The sequence below is a fragment of the Phoca vitulina genome, unplaced genomic scaffold, assembly GCF_004348235.1.
Source record: "Phoca vitulina isolate PV1807 unplaced genomic scaffold, GSC_HSeal_1.0 scaffold20, whole genome shotgun sequence".
Lineage (NCBI taxonomy): Eukaryota > Metazoa > Chordata > Mammalia > Carnivora > Phocidae > Phoca > Phoca vitulina.
The window spans coordinates 10,498,387-10,513,295 of record NW_022589723.1 but is presented as its reverse complement, the minus strand read 5'-3'; the positions used below and the strand labels follow the sequence as shown (position 1 = coordinate 10,513,295).

The 14,909-nt window shown below is 53.6% G+C and overlaps 1 protein-coding gene across 1 annotated transcript in view; it reads left to right on the top strand.

The window, feature by feature from the left end:
- Positions 1–14,244, top strand: part of PLA2G4E (phospholipase A2 group IVE) — a 64,338-nt gene extending 50,094 nt beyond the window's left edge. The window contains exons 8-20 of the mRNA XM_032417006.1: positions 799–959; positions 1,057–1,146; positions 1,508–1,545; positions 3,264–3,399; positions 4,664–4,800; positions 7,023–7,245; positions 9,183–9,297; positions 9,812–9,949; positions 10,298–10,405; positions 10,939–11,142; positions 11,999–12,165; positions 13,427–13,610; positions 14,024–14,244. Of these exons, the coding sequence (XP_032272897.1) occupies positions 799–959; positions 1,057–1,146; positions 1,508–1,545; positions 3,264–3,399; positions 4,664–4,800; positions 7,023–7,245; positions 9,183–9,297; positions 9,812–9,949; positions 10,298–10,405; positions 10,939–11,142; positions 11,999–12,165; positions 13,427–13,610; positions 14,024–14,244 (1,922 nt within the window). The remainder of the gene's footprint in view (positions 1–798; positions 960–1,056; positions 1,147–1,507; positions 1,546–3,263; positions 3,400–4,663; positions 4,801–7,022; positions 7,246–9,182; positions 9,298–9,811; positions 9,950–10,297; positions 10,406–10,938; positions 11,143–11,998; positions 12,166–13,426; positions 13,611–14,023) is intronic.
- Positions 14,245–14,909: the final 665 nt, after the last annotated feature.

The following is a 14,909-nucleotide window of genomic DNA, read 5'->3' as shown; positions in this document are numbered from 1 at the left end:
TTTGACCTCTTCTGCTGCTGGGGGGACAGGGGTGGTGGTCAGTGTTTCTTCCCACAGCTGCCCTGGGCTCAGTCCCGGCTGAGCTTGGCCGGGGCTCCTCAGGATCACCTCACCCTCAGAGGTCATGAACCCCTGGCCTCCCCCCTGCTCTGTAGGGACATGCACTTCCAGGCACCCATGGGACCCTCAGAACCTTTCAGGCCTGACGAGCGCCCTGGGCCGGGGTCAGTGACACAGCACGGCCCGCTCTGCCCACACGGGTCGGGGCTGCACGCCTGGTCTGGGCACTGGTCAGCCCCAGGGCAGGTGGGCACTGACAGCACCCACGGCCCCTCCAGCTGTGCCCCTTCCTCGTGGAAGGTCCCAGCATCTTATGGCTGGCAGGGACCTAAGAGACCCACAGTTACAAGAAGCTTCCGTTCACTGCCCCGTCCCATCTCAGGAGAGCAGCATGGCTGTGCGGACATGGGAGAGGGAGGGGGAAGAAGCTGCACCCCCAAACTGGTGGTATGGTGAGGGCCCATTTTCAGTGCAGGGCACCTCCTGCAGAAGCAGAATCTAGGAGGACCTGTCCAGAGGACTCAGCACCTCAGGGCTTGCTGGGGACCTCGTCTGTCCGCATCATACACAGCCTCATTAAATGCAGATTCCTGCCCGGACCTACATTTTAACCAGTGCCCTAGATGCTTCTAAATCCCTGTCCCAGGTTCTGCCAGCTCATCAGCTTTCTCCTGGCCCAAGTTGTGGCGGAGAAGTGAGAGGCTTCTAGGGGCTCAGGCTTCTTGTCCCCTCTTTCAGTGAAGGACCTCCTGGTGACAGTGAAGGAGTCCTTCGAGCACACCCAACACGTTTCATGCTGCCTGGAGCCCTGCTGCGCAAACCCAGCCTACTTTCACTACCCCGAGTACTTCCAGCCCTGCCTGCACGTGGACGTGCCCAAGAGCCCGTGGGGCCGCGGGGTACAAGACAGTGGCGGTGGGGGGTGGGGGGGACTGGCGCAGGCGGGGCTGCCAGAGGAGCCCCTCACCCCCTCACAGAACCCTCCCATCCTTCCAGCTTTGCTGTTGCTGTGCACACAGGAAGACCAGCCCTGTCCGCCAGCCCCTTGACTGCCTCCCCGATGGCCAGACGGTGACCCTGCCCGTGGTAAGGGGCCCTTGAGTAGCAGCGCGGCCCGAAGCTCCTGTGGGAGGGAGAGGGGGAGAGCAGGAGGGGAGGGGATGCGGGGGGGGGGTGGTTCTCAGGCAGGACAGAGGAGTGTTGTGGGGGAGGAGACTGCAGGCTGCGCTGTGGAGCCAAAGAGGGTGTGTAGAGGCTGAGCTGAGGATCATAGAGGGAATCCAGGAGAGGGAAGGAGGGTAGCGTGTGTGCATGTGCATATGCGTGTGCACATGTGTGTGCTGAGTCAAGGCAGGGTGGACCATGTGGCGACACGCCGCTCCTTCGCTTGGGACCACTTGGCTCTAAATTGTCATCCCTGAAAGGCTGTTCATCTTTCCCTTCCCAGGGTGAGAACTGTGAATTACATATGAAGTCTACACCCTGGTAAAGTACCCTCCTTCTGTCTGTCCCTCTGATTTACTCAACCTAGGGAGTGAAATGTGGTTTTGATTTCTATTTCCCTGATGGCTGATGATGTTGAGCATCTTTTCATGGGCTTACTGACCATTTTTATATCTTTTTGGAGAAATGTCTATTCAAATCCTTTGTCCATTTTTAAAGTGGGTTACTTGCCTCTTATTGTTAAGTTGTAAGAATTCTTTTTATACTCTGAATACAAGTCCCTTGTCAGATATATGATCTGCAAATATTTTCTCTTAGTCTGGAGGTTGTCTTTTTATATTCTTGGCAATGTCCTTGGAAGCAAAGGCATTTTGAAATTTGGTGAAGTCCGGTGCAGGCATATTTTTTCTTTTGTCACCTATACTTTTGGTGTCATATTTCAGAAACTATTGCCTAATCCAAGGTCATGAAGATTTACTCCCCTGTTTTCTTCTAAGTGTTTTTATGGTCTTAGCTCTCACCTTTAGGTCTGTGACAGATTTTGAGTTAATTTGTATATACAGTGTGAAATAGGGATCCAGCTTCATTCTTTTGCATGTGGATATCGGGTTGTCCCAACACCATTTGTGGAAAAGACTATTCTTTCCCCTCTGAATTGTCTTGGCAACCTTGCTGAAAATCAGTGATCTGACAAGAGAAACACTCAGCAACTATCAACCAGTGTTGTTATTACTGTTGTTTTATTATTTATTTTTTGTTGAGGCCAAGGAAAGAGTTATTTCCTCACAGTTGTGTCTTAGGCCTGTGCTCAGCATGGAGGAAACATGATGGCAGAGCTCCCAGGCTCTGCTTTCAAGGACATGTGATCTGGTTGGTGACTCAGGCCACTAAGTAAGACTCAGCTCAGAAATTGTCAATGCCCATTCACCCAGAGTCCCCGGAAAACTGAGCCTGGGAGGACACCAGGGATGTGAGTAGGCAGAGGGAGGAAGCTTCTGGTGAAGGCAAGGGCTGCACAAAGGCTCAGAACCGGGACTGCTTCCGGAATCTGAAAGCCTATGGGCCCCTCCAAGAAGTAGGAAATGGTGAGGTTGCACAGAGCAGCTAGGGTCTTGACTGCCAGGCCAGGAGCCTGGACTTGTCCAGGGCAGGGATGTGGTAAAAAGAAGGCAAGTGTTGGACATGCTATGGCAGCTCCGCCCCACCTGCCTTGCGGACCTGTATGGATGAGAGGGTGACATCAGGAATATGAGGGGTTTTGTCAGTTGCACAAACACACAGAAGGAGTATTTACTCCAGGAGCAGGGAGAACTTACCAAAGAATGTGAACTCCACAGGAAAGCCCCTTACTGTAAAGCCTGGTCCAGAGGGATTGGCCAAAATGATCCCAGGGCTCCTTGTCACCCATGTCTAGCCTCAGGTTGTAGAAGATACCTGGGGCAGCCTTCCTGGACTTCCCAGATAGGGCTGAGGATGCGGAGGGTTTGATGAGTTCCCCGATTTTGTCGAGGACCTGCTCAGAGTGTGTCAGCTGAGGCTTTAGGGGCTTTCTGTTTGTCAGTCTCATTAAGTGCTGAAGACAGTGCTGGGAGGTAAGCACGATTAGCCCCATTTTACAGATGAGAAAGCAGAGACCCCAAGTCACGGAAATGGTATATGGCAGAACCAGTCTTCAAGCCTATGACCCGCTGACCCTAAAGTCATGTCTTCATCGTGGTGAAGTCTACAGGCTCGCTTACCAAGGTCCTCTGTCCCCGTAGCCCTCAGACGCTGGATGTGCGGCTGGGCTTCAGCCTGTGCCCCGCCGAGCAGGAGTTCCTGCAGAAGCGGAAGGTGGTGGCGGCGAAGGCCCTGCAACAGGTGCTGCAGCTGGAGGAGGGCCTGTCTGCGGACGAGGTGGGTAAGCAGAGGCCTGCCAGCCGGGGCTTCGTCCCCCTTGGAGCCGAGCTTGTCCTGCCCACAACGCACCCTGCCAGCCGCCCCCGAGCCCTTCTCTGCCCCAGGGTGGCCTCGCCACTGCCTTTCCTGGGTGCCCAGCTGAGGGCTGTGCTGGATGTGATTCAGTTGTGTGTTTGCAAGGGGAAGGGCGGGGAGGGCAAAGTAGAGAGAGAAAGGAAGGGGCCTCGGCTGCTCCTCCCCATGCACCAACAGGTCCCGAGGTGACTAATGAAGTCTTACTTACACAGAGACACAACGGCCTCTTCTCCCCAGCCAGGAAAACATCTGAAGCTCTACCACCTCCACTCAAAAGGCCCTGGGCTCTTTGTTCTTCAATTCTCTCTTCTCCCCAAATAGTACACATACATAACCCCCCAGAAAAAAACAGCAGCTGGAAACTACAGAGAAGCAACTTCCCTTGCAGGGCCAGCTTCTTCCCACGGGGCAGAAGGTGTGCCTTTGTTAGAGCCCTTTGTCACCTCCCTGCTATGGACTGAGGTCCACACCCCCCAGGCAGCAGGTCACCTTCCAAGTGCAAGAGGATGGAGACCTGGTGCCCGAGGAGGGCTCTGATGGGGCTTTAGCAGACAGAAGGATCTTACCGTCCCTGCTCAAATAGAGTACATCTTGGCAAGGATCGCCCTCCCCACTTTCCCATCTTTAGGGGAAAACACCAAGGGCATCTTCGACCTATGTAAATCCAGAGGTGACAACCCTGCTCCTTCCCACATCAAGTAGGAGCAGTGATTCCTGTTGTTGTCCATACAATATATACCGAGCACCTCCCATGTGCCAGGTCTGGGCCTGGTGCCCTAATATCATAGCCTTGCACAGAAGGAACCCGTAGGGAATCTCACACTAGCTGGGTTCTCGAGCAAGTCCCTCGGCCCGCTGGACCCCAGTGTCATCATCTGTTAACTGAGGGCTAGACTAACAGTGCAAAGAATTCTTCCAGCAACAACGTTCTGATTGAGCAAGCTGTGTGAAGCTTCGGAGCCGCTTACCCTCACCAACTATTGGGTTTGGAGCGAAGATCTAATTCTAGACCTACCAGGTGGCCCATCACTCTATGAAAGGCAGTTTTCAGGTCACTCAGTGCCTCGCTCTCTGCTGTCTGTAGCCAGTTCTCCGTCCTCCACTGTTCTTTCTAAGCTTCCGTCTGTCAGTCTGTGTCTTCTCCTACCCCGCACCGCCCCAAGAGTCTGCCTCTGTATGCTCCCAGGTACCGCTGATAGCCATCATGGCCACCGGGGGTGGAACCAGATCCATGACCGCCATGTATGGCCACCTGCTGGGGCTGCAGAAGCTGAACATCCTGAACTGTGCCAGCTACATCACTGGCCTGTCTGGGGCCACCTGGTAAGGAGCTGGCTGCCACTGCCCTGTGGAGCCCAGAGCAAGCACTAAACAGGCTAGCCGGGGGTCTCTGGTGAAGCTCTCCCCACCCCCAGGTAGGGGGACTCACAAAACCTGGGCAGCTCTACCCCTTACAGCTGTGTGACCTTGGGCAGCAGCTTCACTTCTCTGAGTCTCAGTTTCTGAATCTGTAAAATGGGTCTAACAATAGCACTGACCCCATGGGGTCGTTGTGTGAGGCTCTCCCAGTACTGGGTGTCCTGGGGCTGCAGCAGGGACCCAGAAACACAGTGGCTAGGACGCATGAACCACTCCCGCCACTGACCCATCCTGCCGGGAAGATGCAGGTGCCCTCTCCAAGCGTGCCAGCTCTCCGAGGCCGCGCGGAGCCAGCCCAGCTGCTCTGGCTGCCCCCACCCCAGCCCACCCCCATCCTTGCCTTGCCCCTCTCTCTGCCCTGGGGGCTCCCTCACTCTCTGCTGGTGAGCAAGGACAGCGAGCCAACCCCCACCCCCCACAACATGAGGCCAGTGTGAGGTCGACTTCTCCACAGGAGCCACCGTGCCTAGGGCCCACACTGCTTGTAGAAGCCCAGAAAAATGTTTTACCTTCTTTTAAGATCAGGGAAAAAAAAAAAAAGAACTTCTCGCCTGAGGACAAATATAACATTATTATATTTGTTTTTATACAACAATCATAAAACATAATTTTTAATATTTTTATGGTGGAAGAGGCCCACCGAGGTCATAACACAGCCCTGGCAGGGGACCCTTGACCACGAGGGGCTGCATCTTCTTCTGTCAGGGACTGGGGCCTCTGAGCCCCCGAGGTCCCAAGCTGGCCCCTCATCCAGGAGGAGCTCTAGGTAACTTTCATCTGAGCAGTGGATGTGAACTTTCCCTAGAAAGGCCAAGGGCTGCTGGTGCATCAGGAACTCCGAGGCTTCAGCCCAGATGGGACAGAAGGACAGCTAACGTTTATTGGCATGGCCCATGGGTGGTACACTAAGGAGATAAAACCTGCTTCCATCAGGGTCAAGGGGCGCCTGCATCCTTCTGAGCAGGAGACTGGGAGGAAGTTAGGGGGAAGTGGGGGGGAAGGGAAGGGTCTCCTGGCCTGGGAAAGCACTGGGAAGTATCCTTTTAAAATCAATCATTTCTAATGGTTTTGAAAGCTCTTTAAACATATAAAAATAAGAGTGAATCTTATGGAGAGCAGCGTGCTTTTTGTCCACGAAATCTCTTGACCAACCCCCACCTTCCCAGACCAGGAACAAGCCCTGTGAAGGCAGAGGCCACCGTTCAGACAACAGTGACACTGCAGACAAGGTCACCTGGGGCACAGGGTTTCCGGGTGCTGTCCTGACCTCCACAGAAAGGCTGGGTCCAGGCCAAGAAGAGACCCGGGGCTAGAGGGGTCTCCGTCTTTGTTTTACTCCTTCCCACTGCCCCCATATAAGTTCAGCAGAAGCAGGGGAAATAAATCTTTAGCCAGCATCATAATTATGGGAATGAATGTGGCAGAGTGGAACGAGTCCAGGATCTGGAATCAGCCAAGCCTGGCTTCCAATGTTGGCCTCACGGCCCCACGACCCAGCACACACTTTGTGCTGGCCACTGTTCGAACCACTTTAAATTGCATTAACTCGTGTAATCTTCACAATAACTCTTAGAGGTAGGTACAGTAATAATTCTCTCCATTCCACAGATGGGGAAACTGATGTGAAGAGCAGTTAGATAACTTGCCCAAGATTAGACAGTTAGTGAGTGGTAGAGTCTGGTTTTGAACCCAGGAGGATCTGGGTCCAGAATCCTCACTCTTTTTTCTTTTTCTTTTTTTAGATTTTATTTATTTATTTGAGAGAGAGAGAACACGAGCAGGGGGAGGGGCAGAGAGAGAGGGGGAATCATACTCCCTGCTAAGCAGGGAGCCTGATGCAGGGCTTGATCCCAGGACCCCAGGATCATGACCTGAGCCGAAGGCAGACACTTAACGGACTGCGCCACCCAGGTGTCCCCAGAATCCTCACTCTCAAGCAACATGCTGTACCTGGCACATGGTGGCCATTGTGACTATGAATAATAATGTTCACCCCTTTCCTCCAGGCTCCTTTCCTGGTGAGTTAGGGTCTCCCAAGATCTGTCCATCTTCTCTCTGGCCAGGGTCTAGTGTTGATCGGACCTGGACTGGCTCAGTTCTTTCTCCATGTATGTCTCTCTCTCCAGGACCATGGCTACCTTGTACCGTGACCCTAACTGGTCCTCCAAAAACCTAGAGCCTGCCATATTTGAGGCACGGAGGCACGTGGTCAAAGACAAGATGCCTGCCCTGTTCCCAGACCAGCTCTCCAAATTCCAGGAGGAGCTTCGGCAGCGCAGTCAGGAAGGCTACAAGGTCACCTTTACAGATTTCTGGGGCCTGTTGATTGAGGCCTGTCTGGGGGATGAGGTAGGTGCTCAGCTTCTTCCGAGGTCCAACCTGCCCTGGCTGATGACCAGCTCTCTTTCTTCATGGCTGGGAAGAAGGGGGGTGCGGTTCTGGACTTACTTCTCATGAGAAGGAAGCTAGCTTAGACCTGCAGATTCATCTGTGGACAGTAGGAAGCATGAGGTGCCTGAGTGCATGATGGAGGAAGATGGTGGAATTGTCTTCCCACATGCCTTTCGTGTATGACTGAGACCCTTGTGGTGGGGATGGCTTAGGAGCAGTCCTGCCGAGCGGCAGCATGTCCTCTGAGAGCCATGCCAAGACACCAGGAGAGAACACAGGGAGGGAGCTGGGGGGAGGCTGGAGAGGCATCAGACTGTGATACAAGTCTGACCCCAAGTGGAGGAGAGAGGGAAGAAGGGCTGGGTGGAAGCATCCTAGACGGCTGGTCTAGAAGGTTCAGCAAGGCCCTTGGAGAATCCTCTAAACAAGCTGTCTGTCAGAGGAGTTTGGTGCCCACCATGGGCATAAATGGGCCTGCCTCAGGATCCCTGCTGCTCTCAGTCTAAATGCAGGTCATCCCTAAAATGAAGGATGACCTGAACCTCATCTTCAAAGTGCATTCATTCCTTCATTCTTTTTTCATTCAAAAAAATTAAGTACCTCCTGCACGTCAGAAACTGTGCTAGGCAATGGCGATTCGGAACTGAGGCACTCACAGCTTTTGATGGAGCCCCCACCCTCCCCCTCTTGATAACCCACCATCTAATCTGTGCTTATGATGAAGCAGGGCAGGCAGAGACTGAGGGCGTTGGCCTTTGATTCAGGCAGGATAGGATTTAAATCTGGGTCCTGCTTTGTGCTATTCCTTAAATGGGAACGACATCAATGAGTGGTAGTTAATATTTCTAGCAATATTAGTGCTCCGTGTGATGAGAGGAAAGCACCCAGGCTTCTGACAACAGACATCTGAGTGTTGCCTGGGGTTCGGTATGAGGAGGAGCCAAGGTTCCCAAGGAGCAAGTGTAGGATTGAAATTAGGAGGTCTCTGCTGTTCCACTCTGGCCAGGGCAGGAGCCTCTTTCCCTTGGGCCCCCTTGACAGTGAGTATGGACTGGGTTCTTCCCTGAGTCTATAGTTTTCTCCCTACTCCCAGGACTCAGCTCTGCAGTGCCCAGATCCCTGGGCCATTATGTGAGGCACCTTGCTTGCCTTTCAAGGGAAGCCTAAGAGTTGTCTGTCCCACAAGTGTGCTTAGCAGCCCACACAAGGTCGGGGCCTTCACACACTTGAATAACCAGGGATGGGCAGCCAGCAGGCAGCTGCTCAGAGCCTAGGGTCAGAGTGTGGGCCTCTAACCCCTCAGCTGGCCTGGCTACACTGGCTGATTCATTTCGGGAGGTGGCTTGTGGCCCTGGCCGGTCTGCAGGCTCCCCTCTGATTTGGCAGCACCATGCTCTGGGGACTCAGAGGGACCTTGGCTGACAGCTGGTGCACCATTTCCAAGCCTTTTGTTTAAATTTTCTTACAAGCAGCTTTTTCCCCCTCCCAAACAAATTTTATGAGGGAGCCTAACATGCAAAGCAGATAAGAAAAATGGACCTGCTCCAGGGTACATCAGGTGGAAGATGATGGGGATGAAGAGGGACAGTGGTGGCCTTTTCCACCCCTACCTTCTCCTTCCCTGGTCCTTGAGACGCGAGGAGAATCCTGGGACTCTGAGGGACAGCCCTAAGCTGTAGATTCAGTCCCACTCCCGTCCATACGTCTGGGATGGTGACTAGCCCAGGGACGAGCGAACATTGTATGGGTACATTGACTGGTGTCGGCTGGGACCTGCACAGCCGCCGGGTGGGCTCAGGAATCGGGAAAAGGCCTGCTGCAGGTCCAGAGCGTCCCCCTTATTCTGCACTGTCTCCAGGCTGCCTCTGCTCCTTCACCATTTCATTTCCCCACAGAGAAATGAATCCAAACTGTCAGATCAGCGTGCTGCTCTGTGTGAGGGCCAGAACCCCCTGCCCATCTACCTCACCATCAATGTCAAGGATGATGTAAGCAACCAGGATTTCAGAGGTAACACTGGTGGCTAGAAATTTATAAGGGTGTCCCTTCTGGGCAGGCAAAGGTACCCAGCGCCCCAGCACACGCACAACCCACCACATAGCTTTGCCACCCTCCGTCTCGACTTTGCTACCCCTTCTGTGTGGCTAGATCAGGCTGGTGGGGGCTTGTGGCTTTTCTAGGAGCAGACGTTTGATGGGACGGGGTAATAAAGTTATGAAGGGAAGGAGTTCTAGATATTTCTTAAGGTGCCCAGAATGAGGGACTCTAGAAACCTGCCCTGCTTCGAGGTCGGTTGTCGTCTCTGTTTATCCAGTTTGGTGGAGCAAATGAACCATGCAGGTGGCAAAGCTGTTTTGCCTGGCCAACAGAAACCAGTCGTGGGCGCCCCCTTGTGCCCTGTGGGGGGACTGCGGCCTCCCTGTCGCAGGTCCCCCAAGGCCCCAGACCTGTAGGAGCCCTGAGGAGGGAGGGTTGGACTGTCCAGGCTGGAGACTGACACCCCGCCCTGCTGCTTCCTGGGCAGAGTGGTGTGAGTTCTCCCCCTACGAGGTGGGCCTGCAGAAGTACGGGGCCTTCATCCCCACCGAGCTCTTCGGCTCCGAGTTCTTCATGGGGCGGCTGATGAAGAGGATCCCAGAGTCACGGATGTGCTACATGCTAGGTGACTCCTGGCCCAGGGAGGCCCATGGGCATCCCGCCCCATGCTGGGCAGGCCCCCCTTTGAATTAGAGGAGTGACAGGGAGGCCTGCTCTGTTCCCCCAGGATCTTGTCCTGGGTGCTGGTGCTGGTTTGGGTTATCCCTTGAGCATGCGACCCTCCTGCATTTGCCAGCATGCCCTCATCTGTCATGGGGGTCCCGCTGCCCTGTGGGGGGAGGGGAATCAAAGTCTGTCTCACCCCTGAGCAGCCCGACTGAGAGGGAACATCAAGGCCAAGGTAGAAGCAGTCAATGTTTGGGTGGCTGGGGGCTCTGGGGCAGAGGTGCTCACGGCTGGCCCTGCCCCCTAGGCTTGTGGAGCAGCATCTTCTCCCTAAACTTGCTTGATGCCTGGAATCTGTCCCAAAGCTCGGAGGAGTTTTTCCACAGATGGACCAGGGAGAGAGTGCACGACATCGGTGGGTGACCCCACTGGCTTCCCCTCTTGGTTGGGTGATGCAGGGGAGGGGTGGATCACAAAGCAAGGCCCAGTCCACCTGCCTCATGTTTCAATGTCATCTCTGTGGTTCAGAGATGAGAAAGCAGCTAGGGTGGGGTCGTCCCTGCCTGGAGGGGAGGGTGATCAAGTCTCCGGCACAAGCTTCAGGGGTCCGCCCGGGCCCGGCTGGGGGTGGAGGAGGGGCCAGCAGAGTGGTACAGTGCCCAGGAGAGCTAAGGGGGTAGGGATCCACAAGCACAGTTACAGGGGGGCTTCTAGATTCCCTGTCCTCTTTGGGACCCGCGCCCCTTACCTGTCATCACCCCTCTTCTCCACCACCCTGTCCCTGGTCTCTAAGTCTCCAATGCCAGGGCCTTAACAACTAGGCAAAGAAGGTGTGAACCGCACTTACAGTGCTGACCCCTGGGTGCCGGGTAACCATGCAGGCTCCGCCTGGGCCACCCGGGGACCCCAGCTCTTGTGACTGCCTTCCGTCCTCCCTCTCCCCTGCAGAAGATGAGCCACTCCTGCCCGAAATCCCCAAATGTGATGCCAACGTCTTGGACACTACAGTGGTGATCCCAGGGTCGTGGCTCTCCAATACTTTCCGCAGCATCCTCACCCACCGGGCCTTTGTGTCTCAGTTCCACAACTTCCTGTTGGGCCTGCAGCTGCACACCGACTACCTCCAGAACAGCCAGTTCTCCATGTGGAGAGGTAACCCTCCCTGGCCGCCTGCCTCTGCCTGGATAAAGCAGAAGTGTGTGTTGAGGCTGCCGTGGAGAAAGGGTGGCAAAGCTCCTCTGACCATGTTCGTAGGGGTGGGGGGAAGGGGGGGCAGACTCTGCCGAGGGCGTCTTCCATGTTTGGTGAGGTTCTGAATGTAGGTGGAGCAGTGTTGGTATTTAATTACTTGAATCTGTACAACAATCCCAGCAGGTAGAAGTTGGGACCCTGTTGGGGAAATGTGGGCCCTGACTTTCTCTCGTTGTGCTCTGGGGGCACCTTTTAATGTGAATGGTGCCCCTGAGAGTTGGGTAGGGATGGCCCAGCTCAAGAACCCCCAAATGGTAAATGGCAGAGCCAGGTCTTAAATTGTGGTCATGTAGCTTCAACTCAGTGCCCCCTCCCCACCCTGCTCGAAGATTGACTCGCCCCCATCGTTGGTATTTTCCTTGGCCACAGCCTGCAAATGGCTGCTTTGACCTAGCCTAATAATCCTCATTCTCGCTGTCTGGGGCAGAAAGGGTAGCTGGCTCTGGGCCCAGGGTGTGCACTCATTTATAAGAGAGTCTTATACCCCCGCAACCCCAAAGCTCTGTGGCTGAGTCAGAGTGGTTTTTCTCTGTGTGTTCCATAAAAGACTTGCTACAACACCAAAATAATGCTATTCTTTATCAGCCCACCCCAAGGGGCACTGGGACTCACTGGGGGTCCTGGCTGGAAGGGGGAGGGCCCAAAGCCCAGGCCCAGGGGAAGGAGCTCCAGGCAGGGCATTCTGTCCACAGAATGGGACCATCCGCTGAGATCAGGGCACCAGGGCGTGATGGTAACTGGAAATCTTGGCTTTCAGACACGGTGCTAGATGGCTTCCCAAACCAGCTGACAGAGTCCGTGAGCCACTTGTGCCTGTTGGACACCGCATTCTTCGTCAACTCCAGCTACCCACCCCTCCTCAGGCCTGAGAGAAAAGTCGACCTCATCATCCACCTCAATTACTGTGCTGGCTCCCAGACAAAGGCGAGTGTGACAAAGAAAGGCTCCTGCCTGAGCAGGAGCGCTGTGCCTCTTCTGAGACAGGCCACATACTGAGCCTTCACGAAACTGGGAAATGGGAGAACATGCGTTCCCCACAGGCCCCAAGACTTAGCATCAGAGAAACTCAGGTGCTCTACCTGACGTGAGGTTAGCCGTCCAAGCCTCGGGGGGCAGCTGGCTGGCCCTCACGTGCAGTGTGGGCTTTAAAGAGACCCAGGGAGTGAATTCTAGTTTTATTTCAGCAATTTTATTATCTGACCATTTGCTGTATTTGGCAATTCATCAGCTGCAAAAAAAAAAAAAAAAAAAGGAGTTCTTAAAAATAACCTTAATGGAGTCCAGTCAGTTCTAAAGTTTTATACCACTTCAAGAGTTTATAATGTCCTATTTTCAAAATAATCACATTGCCCTTTTCCTCAGGAAATATGACCCTCCATGTGATTGTATTAAAAGCCAGGACCAGAGGTTTTTATTTATTTTTCTCTATTTACCTTTGAAAAGTTCTGGCCTTTTAAGGGGAAGAAACTGTTCTTTGGTCTCCTTTAGTACAGTCTTATCCTGAAGCCCAGGAAAGGGGCGTACAGACAGAGGATAAGCATGACGCCAACGATAAGGAGTCAAGTTTATAAATGAGTGACAGCGTGCTTTCCTACACCTGCTCTCTCTTGATCTTTACACCAGCTCTTCGAGGTGGATGGCACAACTGCTATTATTCCTGTGTTATAGGTTGGGAAACTGAGGCACAGAGAGGGGTCAGTGGCTCGCTCAAGATCACACTACTAGTGAGCTTGGAACGGGGGGCAGAAGTAAGGGGATTCTGACATTCTCAGTCCACCGCTCTTTCTGTTACATCATGTTTATAAAGATGCCCTTTCAGAGTCCTTTCCAGCCTTGTGGCCCTTTGTCCATTCCAAAGGCCATGCACATCCCCCAGGAGCCTGGCCGGACATGGCCAGATGTGCATAGCTCCAGTCACCCTCATGCTGCTGCCCACATCTACCCAGGTCTGTGTTTGGGTGAAGCATCATTGAAAGGGCTTCTGTCCACCTTCAGAAGGAGCTTGTAGTTGGACCCACACCAACCTACTGTCTCAGGCTCTTTGTTCTGAAAATAGCACAAAGAGGCAAAGTAGTTGGAGACCTGAGTTGTTGGCTGGGGAAATCAGGAAGCTGGATCTAGAGCTCCATGTTGCTTACCCACCCCCACCCTTCCTAATCCTCCAACGTGTCCTGTTCTTTTCCAGCCCATGAAACAAACCTGTGAGTACTGCACCGTGCAGAACATCCCCTTCCCCAAATACGAGCTGCAAGAGGATGAGGAAAACCTCAAGGAGTGCTACTTGCTGGAGAACTCCCAGGAGCCTAATGGCCCCATCGTCCTTTTCTTCCCACTCATCAACGACTCCTTCCAGAAATACAAGGCCCCAGGTAAGCCGCCTCTGAACTCAGTTCCCACCACCCACTGGTCTTGGGCTGAGAGCTCCTATGTTTGGACTTGTGTAGTCTTCTGACTTTACTAACAGGGACGCCCAGCTTAGCTCTAGTCTGAACCAACCTTGGCTTTGGAAGAAAGCAAAGCCCCCCACCCCTGCATGAGCCAGCAATGTCATCCTTTACTCTTTCAGTCATTCAACATTTATTGACATCCCACTAGGTGCCTGGCTCTGTGTCCTGCTAGGGTGGTCCTAAGATGGGCAAGCTGCATCCCTGCCCTGAGGAGCATGGAGGTGTGCATGTGCATGTGTGTGTGTGCCCACGTGCGCTGGGACAGGCCATGGGAGAGAGACAGACACAAGCCATTACAACCTTCTGTGTATAGTAAGTCCTTCTGCTGCCTCCAGGTGTGGAGCGAAGCCCCGAGGAGCTGGAACACGGCCACGTGGACATTTATGGCCCCCAAACTCCATACGCTACCAAGGAGCTGACATACACAGAGGCCGCCTTTGACAAGCTGGTGAAGCTCTCTGAGTACAACATCCTGAATAACAAGGACAAGCTCCTTTGGGCCTTGAGACTGGCGGTGGAGAAGAAGAAACACCTGAAGAGCCAGTGTCCCTCCTAAGTCCCAGCGAGCCTCACCGATCTTGTGTCTGCTTCTATGGTCAGAGGCGTGGAGCCCATCAGGGCTGACCAGCCTGCTCAGCCGGCTCTGCTCTCTGGCAAGGGGCGTAGGCAGGCTGACCGGGGCTTTTTATCAAAAAAATAAAAATTTTAAAAAGTTGAGGGAGATAGAGAAAGAAACAAAAGGAACATAACATGGGCATGTGTTGGGATTTTCAACCCACAGGAATTTTTTTAAACCTTTCCCTGCAGGGAATGGGTCCAGTAGCCACAGGGTCCCACACATGCCCCAAGTATGGAGAATAAAAGCGTGGCCTGCGGAAGAGATGGGTTCCCCAGAAACAGCCTGCGAGCTGGAGCTAAAAGCCCCCTCGATTCTACTCCTCTCGGCCTCCTGGCACAGAGGGCCTCCAGGAATAAACAAGAGGAGGACCTGAAGAGTACTCTGGGTTCTCTGGAAAAAACGCCTTTTTAAACTTAAGGCAATCATTATTTTTATAGGCTATTGTATTTTGTGATTTTCGTTGTTTTGAATCAGGGTATTCATAGATAGTGTGATGATCTAGAATATCTAGACCGAGCACTAGACCGAGAACTGGTCTCTTCAGCAACAAAGCCAAACAGGTAACCAGCGGGTCTCAGCAGTCCCTCTCCAGCCGCTCAGAG